At 40.0% G+C, this 18,271-nt stretch overlaps 3 protein-coding genes across 4 annotated transcripts in view; all 3 read right to left on the bottom strand.

Annotated features, from left to right (window-relative positions):
* Window positions 1-1,730: 1,730 nt before the first annotated feature.
* On the bottom strand, window positions 1,731-5,936 carry slc5a7a (solute carrier family 5 member 7a; the record flags this gene model as incomplete). Its single annotated transcript, XM_079290409.1, has 8 exons — window positions 1,731-2,402; window positions 2,506-2,723; window positions 3,433-3,586; window positions 3,963-4,106; window positions 4,434-4,582; window positions 4,696-4,851; window positions 5,214-5,327; window positions 5,753-5,936. 8 exons carry the CDS (start codon window positions 5,934-5,936, stop codon window positions 1,731-1,733), a joined length of 1,791 nt encoding a protein of 596 aa, XP_079146535.1.
* Window positions 5,937-8,741: 2,805 nt separating this feature from the next.
* Window positions 8,742-13,659, bottom strand: arl6 (ARF like GTPase 6). 2 transcript variants are annotated; one of them, XM_079294507.1, is made up of 8 exons: window positions 13,535-13,659; window positions 12,584-12,719; window positions 12,193-12,254; window positions 11,946-12,014; window positions 11,760-11,854; window positions 11,411-11,540; window positions 11,262-11,317; window positions 8,742-10,394 (listed from the first exon to the last, which is right to left on the bottom strand). In XM_079294507.1, the coding sequence occupies exons 2-8, from the start codon at window positions 12,701-12,703 to the stop codon at window positions 10,369-10,371; spliced, it is 558 nt and encodes a 185-aa protein (XP_079150633.1). In that variant the 5' UTR covers window positions 12,704-12,719; window positions 13,535-13,659; the 3' UTR covers window positions 8,742-10,368. The 2 variants fall into 2 exon arrangements, with proteins under 2 accessions (XP_079150633.1, XP_079150632.1); XM_079294506.1 differs by lacking the exon at window positions 8,742-10,394 and having other exon boundaries at window positions 11,052-11,317.
* A 1,324-nt stretch (window positions 13,660-14,983) lies between these two features.
* Window positions 14,984-18,271, bottom strand: part of epha6 (eph receptor A6) — a gene marked incomplete at both ends in the record, with an annotated part of 48,469 nt that continues 45,181 nt past the window's right edge. Inside the window, 8 exons of the mRNA XM_079289575.1 lie at window positions 14,984-15,098; window positions 15,445-15,594; window positions 16,047-16,240; window positions 16,340-16,489; window positions 16,575-16,784; window positions 17,061-17,122; window positions 17,252-17,437; window positions 18,126-18,251. Of these exons, the coding sequence (XP_079145701.1) occupies window positions 14,984-15,098; window positions 15,445-15,594; window positions 16,047-16,240; window positions 16,340-16,489; window positions 16,575-16,784; window positions 17,061-17,122; window positions 17,252-17,437; window positions 18,126-18,251 (1,193 nt within the window). The remainder of the gene's footprint in view (window positions 15,099-15,444; window positions 15,595-16,046; window positions 16,241-16,339; window positions 16,490-16,574; window positions 16,785-17,060; window positions 17,123-17,251; window positions 17,438-18,125; window positions 18,252-18,271) is intronic.

Raw genomic sequence — 18,271 nt, 5'->3', positions numbered from 1 at the left:
ACAATTAAGCACCATGAACACAAATAGATGAATAAAACAGGACAGCTGAAAAAGATATATTTCTGCGACACAAACATTGTTACTTCCATGACTTTTCTGATCCTCAATTTCTAGTAAATCTGACCTCTTCGGGCCTCTAAAGTTATTGACGTACAACAATCTGACAGTGGAGACTCACTCTTTGGTTGAACCCAAGTCAACATAGCTTTGTTTTAAGAAATCATATGTCCCTGAACTTCGTGGATCATGATATTCTCCACATTTCAGCATCATCTCCAATAAAGAAAAAAAACAAGAAAAAAAATCGAATTGCAATATTCTCAAAGTGTATCTCTAGTAGTCAAGAAAGAAAAAAAATGAGAAATACCAATTTTATCTTGTTCCAAAAGTAGAGTTTATATATTTTCCTGAAATTATTTCTTCTTTTTTTTTATGTTTCATCTCTTATGACATCAAAAATAAATAAACATTTCGACAGCATACTTTCTTTCTTGTGTGAATCATTTGAACCAGCATGATTTGTTTTCTTATATATCGGTTTTTTTCTCCATATTTTATAATTATATTCATATTCATACAAACATACACATCACAGAGAAAATAATCTGCCGTTAACCACAAATAAATAGAACAGATTTGTGAAGCAGAACCTGCCGCCACATTGTTCTGCAACAGTTACTGTTTGACTTTGCAAAATCACAAACTAAAACAACACAAACACCAGTAGAAGTACACTACTTGATTACATTCACATTCAAGTCTTTGTTCGCTGCAGTCTGACCAGAGTCCAGTCACAACTGTGGAAATAAAACAGTTTCATGATCTTCATTAAGGCGGTTGAATACAAGATCATTTTAAACACAAATTTACACCGATTCCTATGATTAAAACTGCTTCTACACCTGACATTAAAGAGAATATTAGCTAATGCTTTAAGTCAACTACGGTCACTACTGCTTGTATATCTTCTACTCAGCACAGTACATGGATTGTTTCTTTCTTGATTCACAGTCATGATATGTTTACAGTAATAATGAAGAGACATGATTGCCTCTCAAAACTGTGTCAAACTAAATCAGTTTTGGGTGTTGGTTAATATGTCGGATGTATGACATTACAGTCTGTTTAACATGAATTGATTGGCTTGTTATGGCACATTAAAATTATATAATATCCTGTTTTCCAAAATGTGTTGATCTATTTTCACTTCAACTCTCTCTCACAATCAGCTTTTATAATAGTTGCTGTACAGGTCAACTACCTGCCATCTGTTCGTCAAATATTTCACCACTTCTCCCCGGTAGAAACTCTGTGCAGCATCTCTTATCTCCACTCAGCTGTAGTTTGATCTGCTTTTTGTTTAGTGATAAAAAAAACAAAATCAATCAAATGAAGTCCGTTTTCTTTAACTATATCTCCAAAGCAGTTCAGAAGAGGATGAGTATGCATTACACCCAACTATATATATAAGAGCAATATGAGTGAATGGTTGATGTACTTCACAGAAAAGAGAACGTCATGTGCGGATAATCAGCAAGCTGCTACACTATATATCCTGTCATGTGGCCGTTATCCAATCACCACATGCTGGATGTGGTTCTTTTGTAGTCCCATCGGAGGACGTTTGCTTCTTGTCTCGTACTTCTTCATGGAGAATTTGACAGAGTAACCAGTTCTCTGACAGTTCCCTCGCATGTTCAGCGTATTTTTTTAAACACATCCTGAGTTTGTCATTCTTCGTCATGGTGGGAGGATTCAGAGCTGGACTCCTCCTCCTCCACCACCGTTTCCTTCGGCAGCGTGTCACGGCGTGTGAAGGCGGCCGCCAAGGTCACGCTCAGCCTCGGTTTGACGGGCGTCATCTCCGACAGCCCGATGTTGTTGCCACGAGTCACGAGCGTCGTCCTATCCATGATCTCTCCGCTGTGCTTGGACACCACTGCGTTGAGGAAGTCGTATTTGTGTGAAATCCTGCCGCTCTCAAACAGGTACTTTGCCAGGTAGGAGAAAGCGACGTTACCCAGGAAGGAGGCGAGCATGGACATGGTCTTGAAGGGGAACTTCTGGATGACAACTTCCTCCATTTCCCCAGTTATGTGGTGTATCCTCTGCTCGGTGGTCCAGCCAGGGTAATAAATGAAAGGAGGCAGCTGCAGGTAGGGTTCTCCTCCGCCTATACGCAGCACCACGCCGAACAGGTAGGCGGCCACGGAGCCGTACGTGTTGGTGCCTTTGACAAAGAGCACGCTGATCAGCTGGGGGAAGATGATGACGTAAACCAGGTCTGAGCTCAGGTACCAGAGGCCGTAAACTGTCCCAGTCACCAGCGCCATCAACGTGGCAAGGCCGCCGAATACAAAGATGGTAATACGCATCACCCACACGATCTCACGGTCAGACGCCTGGGGAGACAGAGACGAGCGGGGGACAGGATTGTGACGTTTGCCAAGCAGCCACAAACAAGCCGGAAACAAAATATGGATGTTGTATAAACTTTGTACTCACCGACTGTCTAAAGGCGAGCTGGTAGATGTTCCTCGCAAACATGGAGCTGGCTGACAGGATGGAGGAGTCTGCAGACGACATGACAGCTGCAGACACTGCACCCAGGCCGAAGAAAGAGACGAACGGCGGGCAAAGGTGTTGGAGCACGATGGGTAGAATCATGTCCGCTTGGTCCTTGGCTTTAGGAGGAATAGCACCATAACTTGTCTGGTTCCAGTCTGAGTAAGGGAGAGAATGAATGACACAACCAATATGGCCAGTATACTTGAACTGTATCACAAAGAAATGTATTAATAACCACATGGCCTCCAGAGAAACGCAACTTTTCCAAATTCCTCAGAAGGTAATTTGCAATTAAACATTCATAATACTGGAACGGTATGCCATAGCTTAGTCACTATACAGTATGACAATTTCAAAGCTGGAACAAAACATGCATGATCACAACAAAATGAAATATGATAGCATTGCAACACTTGTTTTCCACAATTGTAGGCTCATTAAACCAGAGACTGAAACTACTGATAATGGGAATAAGCTTAACAAATCAAATATTACTGTCTGCAGGAGTTTTAAAACCATCTTCTCATTTAACATTTGCAGTGGCAGCTCATGTTTGTTATTTCCATGTTAAAACAAAACAAAACAAAGTTGTGCGTTCAGATGTTCACCAAGGAATCTGACGCCTAAAAATCTGGAGATCAAACCTCTAATTTGGTCCCTTGCCTCCCTCTAATGTAATATTTACACAGCCAGCATTGGTTATTAACTGGATTGCTGCTTCATTATGGATGAGGTGAACCAGCTGCTATTTACCAGGCTCTCTCAGATCTAAGGGCAACATGGACCCATCCAGAGCCTTTCCCCCGAAAACAAACACACACACACAGACTGTGCATTTGCAGGCTCACGTGTGAGCTCTCTAACCTGTGGACGCCCCGATGGCCCCGATGAGAACGGAGGGCACAGCCATGACGAGGCACCCGAAAGCAGCCAGGAAGGAGAGGACCTGGGCGTAGTTGGCCGAGGAGGCAGACAGGACTCTCTGGAAATACACTTGCCAGGGTATTCCTCCAAGCATCTGCAGCACATTTAGAGACCAGTGAATAACATTCGCAGAACTAAAGCCTGACACAGTTATGACAATTGCATTCACTTTGCCTCAAAAGGCTTTATAATCTGTACAGCATAAGACATCCTCTATCCTTAGTGCCTCGATTTGAAGAAGGACCATAAGGAGAGTTCTGCATAAAGGTGTAACGAGAGTGCATGAAAGTCCTTCACTAAATGATTTGATAACACGCTGTAGTATTTTCACTTCATAAAGTCATCAAATAGTCCTGGCATGCTGATATTATTTCATCAATGAAATCAGTTGTAGACCTTTAGACCCAGTGCTGGTCACAGTGGACTAAATTCTGATGAGGTGAGGGACGGATAAGGCGTGGGGACTGTACCAGGAGGCAGAAGTTGTCGATCCAGACCCAGGTGTCGCCCTTCTGGATGCTGCCTCTCCAAGGCGACTGGTACACCTGCTTCACTGCAGTAACGGTAATGTCCGACACCGCAGGGTTGGTCAAAGCAAACGGGACACTGATCCACTGTAGACGTCCAGAAACAAGTTTAAACAGTTACAAAAAAACAAATAGGTTTAATGGTTATCATAACTTTATCAATGTATTATCCCACCGTAGCTTATCTTATCATTTTTAGACAATGTGTCACAAATACATCTTTGCAGTATCATTTCATGTCAGTGTGTTCCTTTGGAGCAGCATCTGTGACTATTCATGTGCGTAATTTGTCACATTTTAAGTTGAGGTCAAAGTATGTTTGGTGCGACAAACACAGTAAATCTACTGAAGAGGGTTATTTAATTACACTAGTTGCTATCATCTATCTTTAACTTGTGCTCAACATCAACCTACCAGGCCAATAAAGATACAGAAGAGCTGCACGACATCAGTGTAGGCCACAGAGTAAAGTCCTCCAACCAGGGTGTAAAAGATTGCAATGAGCGCTGAGATAACCACTGACATCTTAATGTTGATGTCCACGATGACACTCAGAGTAGCACCTAAGGTCACGAGCAAATGTTATGGCATACAGATATATATGGAGAAGACCTCACTTTGATCTTATTGGCCACCAGAATAATTTGTTTCATTGTAGATGGGAACATGAACTCACCAAGGGCGGATAAGATGGCCGCGGACCAGAAGATCTCTCCCATGAGTGCAGGTATGAAGAGGAGGCCACCCATGCGTTTCCCATATATCTGCTGGAACGGGTCCAACATGGTGACGTAACCGCGTGAGCGCATGGGTTTGGCAAAAAAAAGACCCCCTGGGACAAAGAGTAGGCACATTGAATTGAGGCACCTTCAAGTGTACCTCTATATAAACAGGCATGGTTTAAATATGCAGTTTAAAATGTTTTTTATTTGTTCAAATAGACTGATACTTGAACCAACAGGTTTAAGACTTAACGAGGAATTAAAATTTAGAAGGATGAACACGGGACCACTGGAGATGGTTTGATTAGCACCCAAAACCATCCATTTCAAGGTATGTGGTCAAAAAGCCAATATATTAATGTGTGGGCTGCATTTCACTGTTAATAGGTAGAAAGAAGGACACAGAATCCCTACGTTATGCTCCTGATCACACATAATATCAAACTGTATTGTATTGTTTTAATCCACTCACCCACAACAAGACTGAGGGCATATCCAAAGGGAGCTTGAGCCCAAGCCAAGCCATAATCAGGCAGATACACATACTCAGCTGTGCCATTTATATATCCTCCTCCAACCCATGTCGCTAAAAAAATCACACACACACACACACACACACACACACACACACACACATACATACATACATACATACATACATACACACACATACATACATACATACATACATACATACATACATACACACACATACATACATACAACATGTTATCACCAGAGGGGGGAAACCACATTAAACAATTACATCTGGCATTTGTGTTAATAGACAATCTAGAGAAGGTTTTTAAAATATTGGCAGTAAAAAATAAAAAAGGACACATTTTACACATTAGAAAAAAAAACTGGAATTATCTAACTTCAACATGTTAAAAAAAGAAAAGATTAAACTTGCCAAAACAGACCTAAGTGATCATTTAGATATGTTTTATTGTGATAATAGCTACTAAAAGCCAAGTAGGCCTATTACTGAATAATATAGACAAAATTCACCTGTCATGGTAAATCCACCGACAAATAATCCAATGTCTCTCCCTCCGACCATTATGGTTTCGCTGCGGTCGGTGCCCTCCGCCTCCCCGGAGTGTTTGTTCTTCCATGCCGCCCAGATGCCCACGAACAGGATCAGTAGATAGAAGATCGCGATAGCCACAAGCCCCTCTACATGGATGGTCATTGTCTTCCGCTAGGAACGGGAGGGCATGGAGACCTGCTTGGCGCACGGAGGAGCGACGATCAGATATTAAGTACGATGAGTATATAAAGAACAATAATTTGGCATTTAGTTTTCTGCAACATTTTACCTTTTTGGTTCGTGTGAAATCCATAGAAGGTTTACATTTTTGCAGGTTTTAGTCGGATTAGAGGGTCAACTGAACAAACACGTATTGACTTGTTGAAACAGAATAAAGACAGCTTTCAGGGCTCGTGGCCCTGAAAGCTGTCTTTTCCAGGAATTTGACTTGCAACGCAGTGTAGGTCATTTGTGGTGCTCGTCAATCTACATCAACACAATGAGTAAAGTAAAAATGTATCGTAAAGACTCGATTTTACTCGTTTTCGATTCCTTCAGGCAAAGACTCAAAGACAGTTCAGCTACATTAGATACATCCTATATCTAGGATATATATTCCCAACATCAATATAAATGGATCAAACACATATGTGAGAATTGTTGTACAAATAATCACAATGTGTCTTCTATTTCGTGTCTGCGCTTTTGGATCAAACATGTTTTCTCTTCTCCATCTCCTTCTACCCGGAAACATGCGCGTAAAATTTAAATTACGCACAGCATTCGCTACAGAAATATAACCAAGCCAAGTTCGAGACAGCCGTATTCAAATGATATTGTAGAGAATGATCTGTCATCTAAAGATCCCCACTTTGGCCGTGCTTAAATTAATAAGAAATCGTCATTTTTAAATACTATTTGATAAACAAGCCTAAACAGTTTACAAAAGCTTGAAAAACGCATGCAAAACGTACCTCAAGTATTTATAGAGTCATGTGATGGGGCACCTGAGGCAGAAAACAGCGAGCAGAAGTAGAAATCGGAACAGTCTCGGAACAGTTAAATGAATCGTTGGTGGAGGACTCCCGGGTGACTTACTGAGGCTTATAAGGGGGCATGTTCCGTCGGAGGACTGATACACACGTCAGAGAAACCAAACGTCCCTCTTAATGAGCACCTTGCAATAGAACCACGTCACAGTGTACTGGCCGATCTGACTGGACGAGGAGAGATTCCTTTGCTCAATAACAGGGGATTGCTTATTTTTTAAACCACTGAATCACTGAATGGCAAGACATGAATTTTAATGCTGCATTTTTACACATTAAATCATCAATATTTTGTGGATGAGCAGATGGAATGTGCTTCATACTTAATGTGGCTCCTTGAAACTCTGTGCGTAACAGCCGCTTAATTGCGCAGCCATACTTCATGTGGCCTTTTATCCGCTGTCACTCGCTCCTCAGCCGGTATTTTACCTTACAACCGCAATTAACTTTGCTCCACAGGAACAGTTTTTTTTTTTTTTTGACGTGACAGGAGGATGAGAAACCGCACTGAAGCCCCCTTTGCTTTGCACAGAAGAAAACGGTGGAGCGGTACATTTATCTAAAAAATAATTACTTAAATCATATTCGTCAAGTGGATTTTGCAGCAATTCGACCGAATTCAAGCTCGTTCAGTCCAGTATTTCTCCTGATTTTGGGCCCAGTGTGGCAGAATTCGTATAAATGCTCTCCACCTTTTATCAATTAGAAATCAATTAAGTATGCTATTCCTGTCACTTTCCCTTCATCAATGAACTGTATAGCTACTTAATGGCCGTCTCTGCCTTGAGTCGTTTAATGGGCTGCTCTTGTCAAATCTGACAGACATCCAATTAGGATGGATCCTGAAGAGCAGTAGGAGAGATTTAATGACCCAGCGAGTCTCACTTAAAAAAACTGTGGCGCACGCACGCACGCGCACACACATGCGCGCTCACACACACACACACACACAGACAAAGTACGACGAGAGACACGTGCTGACTGAGGTGTTTGCTCATAAAGACAAATACTTCACAAGTATATTTTAACTACTAGACGTACACAGCGGCGACCCCCGTTTCAGCACCATGGACAGAGGCCAAAAAATATGCCTCAGGTGTACATTGCTAGAAAACGTTTGAATTGATGAGACTGCATCAACTGTATGTCCTTATTTCTTTCTATATTCATATCATTATGATTTCTCTTCATCTGCCAGTTATTTCATTAGGTGATGCAATGTTTCATTCTGATGTCTTGTCTTGCAGATTGAATCACTCTGTGAACCAAATCTGCTCGACTAAATAAAGGTTTTTATTCTTTTGTTGCTCGGCCTGGCAGGTGTTTTCCTTTCCGTTCTAATATTGTATCTTGTTAATTTAGGGAACAATAATGAAAACGTTATTTGATTCAGCTTAAAAGGCTCAAAAGCATTGTTTATTATTTTGTGGGGCATTCAAACAAAAAAATAACATAACAAATAAAAGCAATTTGTTTTTTAATGTTGATTTGAATGTGATTTTGCTTGACGTCTGACAAGTGATTCTGTGCGATACCGGTGCCAAAATCCAAAACTTCCGGAAGACAGCATGGTTTCTAACTGCATGTTTGACAGATGGCTGCCACATGACCGGGACACTCTGGCGTCTGTAGCTCAATAATGCTAAATACATACACGTGTCAACATAAAGATATAACATGACACACAATTTACAACTGTTAACAACCTGCTGCAAAGAAGCACAACAGAAATCCTCTTGTACAACTTGTAAAAATGAATGCTTATGTTTTAACCAAATAACTTCTGCAGGGCTCAAGGGCTCGAGGTTTAATGAGCAGCTGTTGCTGGCAGCGCTCAAGATGTTAGTAAGAGAGCACAAGAGACACACAGAGAAAGGTGCCACCAAAGTGACATTACTTCTAAAATCATGAAACAATATTCATTCTCCACAGCATTTATTCTTTAAAAGATAAACACATACAATGTAATAAAAAAAATACACACAGCTCATTTGATAATAATCTACAACGTCTCTGATGCTAAAGTGAACTCGTGCTCAATGGGTCTAAATGTTTTAAAATCTTCACTTGTATATTTTGAAATGTACAATGGATTTCAAAATCGATGTGTCCTGAAAGCCACCATGAGTAGAATATTCTGGACCTTGGTGTCCCCCTGTGGTAGTCTAAACAGGGATACTGATATGTGTGGGTGGGCGGTCTGGGGCGTTTGTAGTTTCTGCAATTTGTGATTAAAATAAGGTTTACAGATGAGACAGTTATGGACACGATACCACAGAGTATATCAAATAAAATATTATTATTTTAGATCATACATTTTTGTCAGTTGTTGCTTTTTGTATTGAAATTACCCCAAAACAGGGAAACACCTCTCACTTGCTATACACACTCTGATCTGTACAGATTTTTTTTGAATGCAAGCTTTCAGTCAGAGACTAAAGAAGAAGATCAAAGGCTTGCCTTAAAAACTGTGTGCAGAGTGAGCAGATGATTTTTCTTTCTGCCTTTGAATCATTGAAGGACAGAGTCAATTGTAGGATGCAGTTTGTTGGATTACCGGTACATTTGTTTTGGTTTGAGCACTGAAATAAGGCAAAGATAAAACCACTGGTCATGAAATAGCTTTGTAAAGACTAGTTTTGAGTTTTAAGCAAACTAATTTACTTCATGACAAAAAAGCTTAGCCACAAGTTACAATAGGCCCAACAAAATCTACAACATTGAATCCTAATCATTAAGCATACATGAGCAGAGAAGCATGAACTATTAGCTGCAGCAAAAATATAGCAAATCTTGATTTGAATGCGACAGTGAGATGGCCCAATATGCAAGTTTGAAAAAGGCGATGTGCACTGGAATGCATGAACATGTTGGTATCGTCGAACTGTTGTGAAACTTCAAACAAAACACAAATTATAATGTATCTACTGAGGTCCTGAGAGACCGAAGGAAAAAAGAAAAGAAATGGAGCATTTGGCATAAACCTTAACATTAACCTTATTCAGGTTGTTTTATATGTAGTAGTCCATTACAAACAGACTGACGTATACCGTAACTCATTGCGAAAGCATTTTTAGAATGATATCTGATGCATGGAGGCTGTCACCTGCTCTCAAGCAGTGGCCATAAAATTGCAGATTAGAGCATTTATCCTCCGCTGTAAGTGTGCAGTGGAAACGGATATGATCACAACACACAAGGCTGAACATATCTAACAGTGAGCAAAATACCTCACGGGTATAATGTGGTGCTAGTCTGAATCAATCAGCTGTGAAACATGGTTTCTCTTCAGCGAAGCTGGCATATACCATTTGTCGGACACAGGACAGTTGAGGGGCTAAAACACACAAAATAAAAACACCCAACAACACACGTCTTTTCTAAAAGACATCCTGAGTATTTCGAATTAAACCACACTCCACCAGGAACTATCTAAACACCAGAGTAAAAACTATCCCATGGTCCCTCTGAAAACAGGGTCCACCCGTCTTACATAAAAGACTTCCATGGATGCTTCTTCTTCTGACGCGTCCATCCTCATGCCCTCACGTTCGCATTGTTTTGATTTGATCTGGAAAAATGTGAGAAATGCTTTTAATCCGCTAAATATAGAGCACAATATGTAAAAAAAATAAAAAAAAAGCTATATGAAGTTATTATTTAATTTCAAGTTTTCTATAGATATTGCGATAATATGAACGTGGATTCTTTTGGCCATAATAATAATCATGTAGTGTACTGTTCAGAATAGCCTTGTGGTTCACCCAGCTACTTCAGGACTAAAGTCCTAATAACAAAGTACACACGGTAAGGAAATACATTCTAAATACATTATTTTACAGCTATACAAGGACACAAGAAATAACACAACACTTATAAAACACACAGTACTCACTGCATAATTTGATCTATGGAAGGGTTTGAATGAGGGCGTTAAACATAATAAAAAGAAAAGAAAATGATGTTGAGGTCGTGGAACAGACTACACTTTGCTTCTGATCTTTCAGGCAGATATACATTAAAACAAACTTTACCGTAATGTGGAGTAAAAACAAAGACATATTCAAATGGTACACATTAGTAGGATTAACTGGTTTGTTACTGCTTGAAATGAGGATGAAAAATAATCAAATTTTTAAAAGGAAACAAAGTAAAAGTTATACAGAACACAATAAAATGAAATTAACATTTTTTGTTTGTCTAAAAATGATGCATATATTGTGTACCTTGCCATCATTATATCCAAGTAAAATGCAGATGCTAGCTCAAGAGCTTTGCTCAAGTTATTCTGTTCCTATACACAAAACTCAACATTTCTTATATGGAACTGTTTTTTAATACAAACGGTATATAATGTAGGTAAAAGGTGAGTTGATATACATGTACTCTACAGTTACACGGGCACTCCCACTTTCATTCATATGAACTCTCATCATACCTTGTAACCAATCCACTCCCTCCTGTAAACCTTCTCCTTTCAGAGCATCGGTGGCACTGAAACATATCAACACATCATATTAAAACATGCAAAACACCGTGACATCCTGGCATGCTAGAATGGAAATAAGTGTGCATGAATGTTCATACCAGATGTGCCAGGGTTTGTCTTTCATGTTCTCCAAACAGAGCAGCTGCGATACCTTGACAGAAGACAGAGCATCCCTGACATCCATCTTGTTAGCAAAGAACAGGATGGGGATCCTCCTGTGCTTAATATCTGCAGTGAGCGTGAGAGGGTGATGTAGGAAAGTAGTAAGGTCATTAAGTTCTACTAATGAGGAACAATATTGTGCAACCCAAAAAACCTTTTCAAAAAGTGTATTTGGCAAAAACGAAATGTTTGCGCATTTAAAAAAAAAAAAAAGACACAACAGTGAAACACTATTTAGAATACAAACGCAAGTTCAAAAATCATCCTAAATGTACATGAACATACCAGAGTGGTTTAGTAATGTGTCCAGTTCTTCTTTGGCTACGACCATCCTCAGTTTGTCTGCACTATCAATGACAAATATGATAGCCTGGCCTTCCCTGAGAAGTACAGAGAGATCACAGATATGAATATGCAGAGCATATCAAACGGCAAATAGGACTGGTGCTTTTGTAGCACTGGCACACTCACTTGTAGTAGTGCTCCCAAAGGTTTCTGTATCTGCCTTGACCAGACATGTCAAATACTGTGAAGGAAAGACTACAAAAACAGAAGAGAGAAAACTTTTTATAGTGTTTTTAAAAAAACGTCATATCTCCGAATAGCGCCAAGATTATATGAATTTACTTTAGACAGAAGTATCTAACTTTTAGAAGATGACTTCACATTTCTTGAGCTACATATTGCGTTAACTTAAGTTGTTGATTTCAACAGCTACCTGGATGTCTTGAACTTCTCTATGCTGAAGCCAATGGTTGGGACGATGTCTTGCGCCTGAGCCTGGAGGACGAATGCAGCATGTTGTAAATACAAACCGTATTAGGCAACATTACTTAAATTCCTTGCTAGTTAACCATACAAATACTAGTTAACCATACCAAGTGATATGTAGATGGTTATGGGACAATAATGCAGATAATTACAGGAAAACAGAGACACAGTAACACGGAATACAGATGTGCACAACTCCTGTAATCACTGATTTGGCAGATACACGAATATCACATGAGTGACAGTGAATAACATTTTTTGTCAGAAACTCACTTCTACCGTAGTCCTAAATTTGTAACATCACTATAAAGACGTTGTAAAACATTGGGTAGACTTACATGAGAGGGCTTTAGTTGGTTGATGATTGTGGTTTTTCCACTGTTGTCCAAACCAAGACACAGCACGTTCACCTCCTTCTTCAACCCCAGCCATCCGGCCAACCTGTCAAACAGCCCCATCGGCGGCCTGTCTGATCTACAAGAAAGAGGCCATAAACACTCTAAAAGCTAGATGGTAACAGAAACCTTTGCACACACTGCAGTTCAGTTGTTATCATCGGCAGTTACCAGACGCTGCCCTTCCACACTGATTTTAAGTCTGACTTCTTGCTCTCGGTAAAAGATGCGTCTGCGCTGACTTCAACCTGGTGTGCAGTTATCAGTGAATTTACTCATTTTGATTTTGAAACGAATTGCCTTTTCTATTGCGTTACGTTTAACTTTTGTAATGGTAACTCGCGTTTTCCCTGAGACCATTTAGCTAGCATAGTTAATTAGCATAACATCGACCCTTCCCTAGCAAAACATTTAACGTAAACTAACGTTAAATGTTTACGTGAAGAGAAGTTCGTGTTTTTTAGCTACAGAGCAACGGCTCATCAACACATAACGTTAGCTAACCGTTAGCTTAAGCTAACGTGTTTAGAGGTCTCTAACGTAATTAACATTCGCCAACAGCTATTTAACTAGTTAATCTCTTGTTACTGTTGCTAGCAGCCGTAGCTAACGTTTAGCCACTGGGATAACGTTAATTACTTCAGCTTGCTAGGTTTATATGGGGAGTAACTTTAACTATCTAACGTTAGCTAACACTGGACAATTCCTTTGCAGTATGTTGTATCTCCAATTTTACAAGACAGTCCCAACATGAGAAAGCATAAAGTAAGCTAACGCGTAACATGTTTGAAACCTGACTTAGCTAGCTTGACGTTACAGCGTTCGCTACAGTTGAAGCTAACATGATAGCTTGCATTATCCTTTTCCAAACTGTTTTGTAGTGCAAGATTGTACCTGTTATTTGGCGTTGAGATCTTGCTTTCACGATTAACTTCACGCTCCCTTAAGCTAGCTCATTAAATGACCTGGGTGAAACCAGTATTTCATTCATTTCTCTCATGCTCTCAAGCCAACAAAAGCTACACTGAGTTATTTACACTGTGTTGCTGGGAAACGAGTGCGCTGACTCAAGCCTGCCCCCTACAGGCCAAACAAGAGTGCCTCCTAACTTGTAACATTACTGTTAAAAAAGAGTTTATGAAATGAAAATAGACTGCAATCCCTGCAATTTCATTTGTAGTTTATTTATGTGAGTTGCTATAGATAATTATTGTAAAAAAGGGACAATAGCATGTGAAATCTAAACAATACACATTTTGCCACTTTCTTTAGCCCTGTATGGTCTGTATGTCTTTCATTTATAACCTACCATAATCACCCATTTGACAAACTCACCTGACAATTCTTCATGTCCAGAAAACATGTCAGTTTCTTGAGTGACATTTAAGAGGACACTGTTGCATGCATGTGTTTGAGACAGGGTGCATCCATGGATACAGGTGCGCGCGTGTGTGTGTGTGTGTGTGTGTGTGTGTGTGTGTGTGTGTGTGTGTGTGTGTGTGTGTGTGTGTGTGTGTGTGTGTGTGTGTGTGTGTGTGTGTGTGTGTGTGTGTTAATCTGCTCAAGCAATTAACAGGTAGATGTTGAAGCTTGGTTAAAGCTGGTTAAAGTTTTAAAATAGGGTTGTTTATTTAGGAACAAACATACTGAATAAAACATACAATTTTCACAAGACTTTTTGTACAAGACATACTGCATTATCATGAGGATAGAACGTATATATATTTCTACAAAATCTTTGACATTCAGCGGTCTTCAGGTCAAAAAACATGATTGTATTTACCATTCTGTCAATCTTTATTCCTGGTGAATTGTTTCATTATCCATCTGGAAAGGTTGTTGTTGAAATCGCATACTGTACCATTCATTACCATATACCCTCTATTCTATCCACTTCTTCTCTGGTCATGAGGTAACTGACTTGAGACCATTCAAAGTCAATAGAAACCATTGGATTGTCACTTGGAAAGAGAAGAGGTATTGGTGAACACTTGAATAGACACTAAAGAATAGAGAATAGAATAGAATAAAGAATAGAGTAAAGAATCCCATAATTCAAGTGAATGCTAGCAGTTGCTGAAATAATTAAGAGACGGCATTTGGCCAACACTGAGAGAGGTTGGTTGTTGTGGAGGCTGTAGTGACGATGATCCACAAGATGATGAGTGTGTATTACCTAGACCACATGTGTGTCTAGCAGCGGCCCGCTCTCACATGAGCAGCGTGTGGTACCTGTTACGCCTAACAGTCTGGTGTTTGTCCGATTAATTGAATGACGATGCCAAGGATGTCTGGTCTGCTTCCGGCTCAGTGAGAACACACATTCTGTCTTTGTGTGACGTCTCATACTTGAAAGCCACTCTGTTGGATGTGGTGAAGCTGCAGGCGAAGTGACTGTATGCTGCTTATGATTCTCCTCTGGTGGCCAATCAAACAGATCCCGATACGCCTGATGTCACTGAAGGGGAGAAGATTGAATACATAGTTACACAAGAACAGCCAACAGAACAGCTATTTGTACATCATGACAAACATGCAATCAAGTTAATAATCTGCACATTGGGAAAACTTGATAATATGAGCAATAACCATATTTAGAATAGAATGACAAAATACTGTAATACTGGTATTAGCAGTAATAATATAGTTTTACATACATACGCATACTGTACAGATCAGTTCTTGCTTGATGATGGACTCACAAGTACAATTCCACATTTTTTTCTGTTCCTTTGATGCTTTGTTTCCTTTTAGAGCACTCCTTTCTACTATAGCTGCACTCTGTTTAATTTGGCTTCACTCACTCTATACTCATTGTTGAAATGGAATCCAGCGTTGTGTATCCTGCTGCAAGGAAGTTGTTCTTATACTGGCTCATTTTGATGGAGTCCAGCCAGTCGCCGATCGAGATGAAAAGAGGGTAGTCTGGCATGTCCTCTGGCGAGTCAGGGAAACTGACACGACAAACAGAAAGTTAAGGAATACAAAGAGACAAGTTAACATCTAGTTGAGCTGAATAATAAATATTCTTTAAATTACCATGTCAGTGGTTTAGACCTACAAACTCTGTGGACCCTATATTATCACTTATCATTTCCCAATACATACCTTAACCTGCCTTACATGTAAATAATCAGTCACAGTCATTATTACAACTTTATTGATTTTGACCCTGAATTATTATTGTCCGGTGATATCGCTGTACCACATTTACAAAATCCTTTTCAAAATGTCCCCGCTTGCTTGATGTTTGTCCCCTGGATTTGATATTCTTACAGATAACACATGAATATGATGCTTTGGGAGCTCTAACATTACATTTTGAAGCGTCTCACAAGCACCTGAATGCACCTACAATTGTTTTTCATGGTCCTTTCACCAAGTGTCTGTATGTATTGATAGTTACCTCTGCACATCATTCACCAGAGTGAGCAGACCACTGGGATTAACTATGAGTTTGTCCAGGAAAGAGAGCACATTGTTGAAGCGTGGGCGCTGGTTAGACTCCTTCTGCCAGCAGTGCAACATCAGCTGGTGCAGTGTCACAGGGCAGCCCATTGGTGCTGGTAGACGGTAGCCTTCGTCAATTGATAAAATGACCTGAGATGAACATCAATAAGTTAATGACAAGTGCTTTTTTTGTGTGTGTTGATTACGCTTTAGTGGTTATGGAGTTTTTTAATATGATCGGTAGCTTACATCTTGATTGGACATCTCCCAGTAGGGCCTCTCACCATATGACATCACTTCCCACATGACAATGCCGTAGCTCCACACATCGCTGACTGTGGAAAATTTTCCATAAGCGATAGCCTCTGGTGCCGTCCAGCGTATTGGTATCTTTCCTCCCTGACACAAACAATAACACAGAACAAGCCACTGTAATATATATCAGATTGTAATATCCTGCAGTAACTGTTCGATCCACACTCACTTTCGCAGTGTAGGCTGCTTCAGTGTCATCTTCAAGGACTCTGGACATGCCAAAATCAGACACCTTACACACCAAGTTTTCATCCACCAAGATGTTGCGAGCAGCTAGGTCTCTGTGAACGTAACCCATATCTGAGAGATAGGTCATGCCCACGACGATGCCGCGCAGCATGCCGACTAGCTGGAGCACTGTAAACTGCCCATCACGTGTCTGGAGTGGTTGTGAGAGAGAAAGAAAGAAAGAAAGAAAGAAAGAAAGAAAGAAAGAAAGAAAGAAAGAAAGAAAGAAAGAAAGAAAGAAAGAAAGAAAGAAAGAAAGAAAGAAAGAAAGAAAGAAAGAAAGAAAGAAAGAAAGAAAGAAAGAAAGAAAGAAAGAAAGAAAGAAAGAAAGAAAGAAAGAAAGAAAGAGAGAGGACAACTGTGACGTACGGGGGACAACAATTACTCAGGAAACGTGCGCACATCTGTCACCATGTATTCCTCTCACCCGGAGGAAAGAATCAAGCGCTCCATTTTCCATGTACTCAACGACTATCATTACTGGTCTGCCTGAGGAAAAGGTAAACGACAGGATTTTAGTGACAAAAAGTGAAGACTAAAGTAAAACTGATGCTGAAGAGGAGAGCATTTAAAGAAAGAAAAAACACACAGCCAGAGAGATACGCATAGAAAGCTTACTCCTAGTGACCACTCCTTCCAGCCTGATGATGTTGGGGTTGTCAAACTGTCCCATGATTGAAGCCTCACGTAAGAAGTCTCGCCTCTGTTGTTCCTTATAGCCGCCTTTAAGTGTCTTTATTGCTGCAGCGATGTCCATCCTTCCAGGTATGCGCAACCGACCACAACAGACTTCTCCAAATTCACCTGTCAGAACAACCCAATACATAAAAGGGTGCACTGTCATATATCATAAGACTTTACTGGAACTCAATGAAAGAATGAAAACAATACATATATTCAGTAACTGCGTCCCACATCATTTATTATTATTTTGTGTTCTTTGTAAAGTATACACGTATGTTTTTGCTTTCATCGAATCAGGTGAAATAAATATTGTGGTTAACTGATTAAAACTTAAAGAGAAATGTGGAAACACTAGCAATCAGCAGTTGCTTTGCCATTTACACATCTGTACACACTGCCTCCACCAGATGGAGCCCATGTTACAGAAACTAGACAGATGGAAGGCACCTTCATAATTACTCATGGGCTAAATAGCAGACACAATCTGTTCGATTTAATGAACCATCGAACATTCACAGTCAGCAGCGCTGGCTTTGCTCCCCTAAAGTACAATACTATAAACTACTTTAACATCAGCTTGCTAAGAGTGGCTGTAAAAGTTTTAAATTCAAACTTTATGAGCTTTAACATTTCTTATCAAATAAAAATATTACTCAACATTAAATGTGACCATTTCTCGATTGCAGGTGCTAGTCAACGGTCGTTGGGATTTTTTTTTTACAATATTAATGTAACCCTGAATATGAATCTAAAAAATAACCAGAGGCGCCGTGTGCAAGAGGTTAAGAATGACTTTTTTCTCTTTTACCTGCACCAATCACCCTCTCGATGCATATGTATGAGGGGTCGATCTCTTTGGCAAATTCCTCCACAGCCTGAGTGGGGTCTTCATACGTGTCTGGATCCACATAGGTCTTTATCCCAGAGAATGGGACTGGAAGAGGAAAATAAATT

This window comes from Melanostigma gelatinosum, assembly GCF_949748355.1.
Source record: "Melanostigma gelatinosum genome assembly, chromosome: 2".
In the NCBI taxonomy this organism is placed as follows: Eukaryota; Metazoa; Chordata; class Actinopteri; order Perciformes; family Zoarcidae; genus Melanostigma; species Melanostigma gelatinosum.
The sequence above is the reverse complement of the archived record's forward strand: the minus strand, read 5'-3'. Positions and strand labels throughout refer to the sequence as shown.

What these genes read in the sequence shown, in the direction of transcription:
- arl6 (XM_079294506.1), bottom strand. Translation starts at nt 12,703, where the DNA reads ATGGGGCTGTTTGACAGGTTGGCCGGATGGCTGGGGTTGAAGAAGGAG. An exon ending in ACCAACTAAAGCCCTCTCAT is followed by an intron (nt 12,255 to 12,583) that starts GTAAGTCTACCC and finishes TTCGTCCTCCAG; the next exon opens with GCTCAGGCGCAAGACATCGT. An exon ending in CACATTACTAAACCACTCTG is followed by an intron (nt 11,541 to 11,759) that starts GTATGTTCATGT and finishes CGCTCACTGCAG; the next exon opens with ATATTAAGCACAGGAGGATC.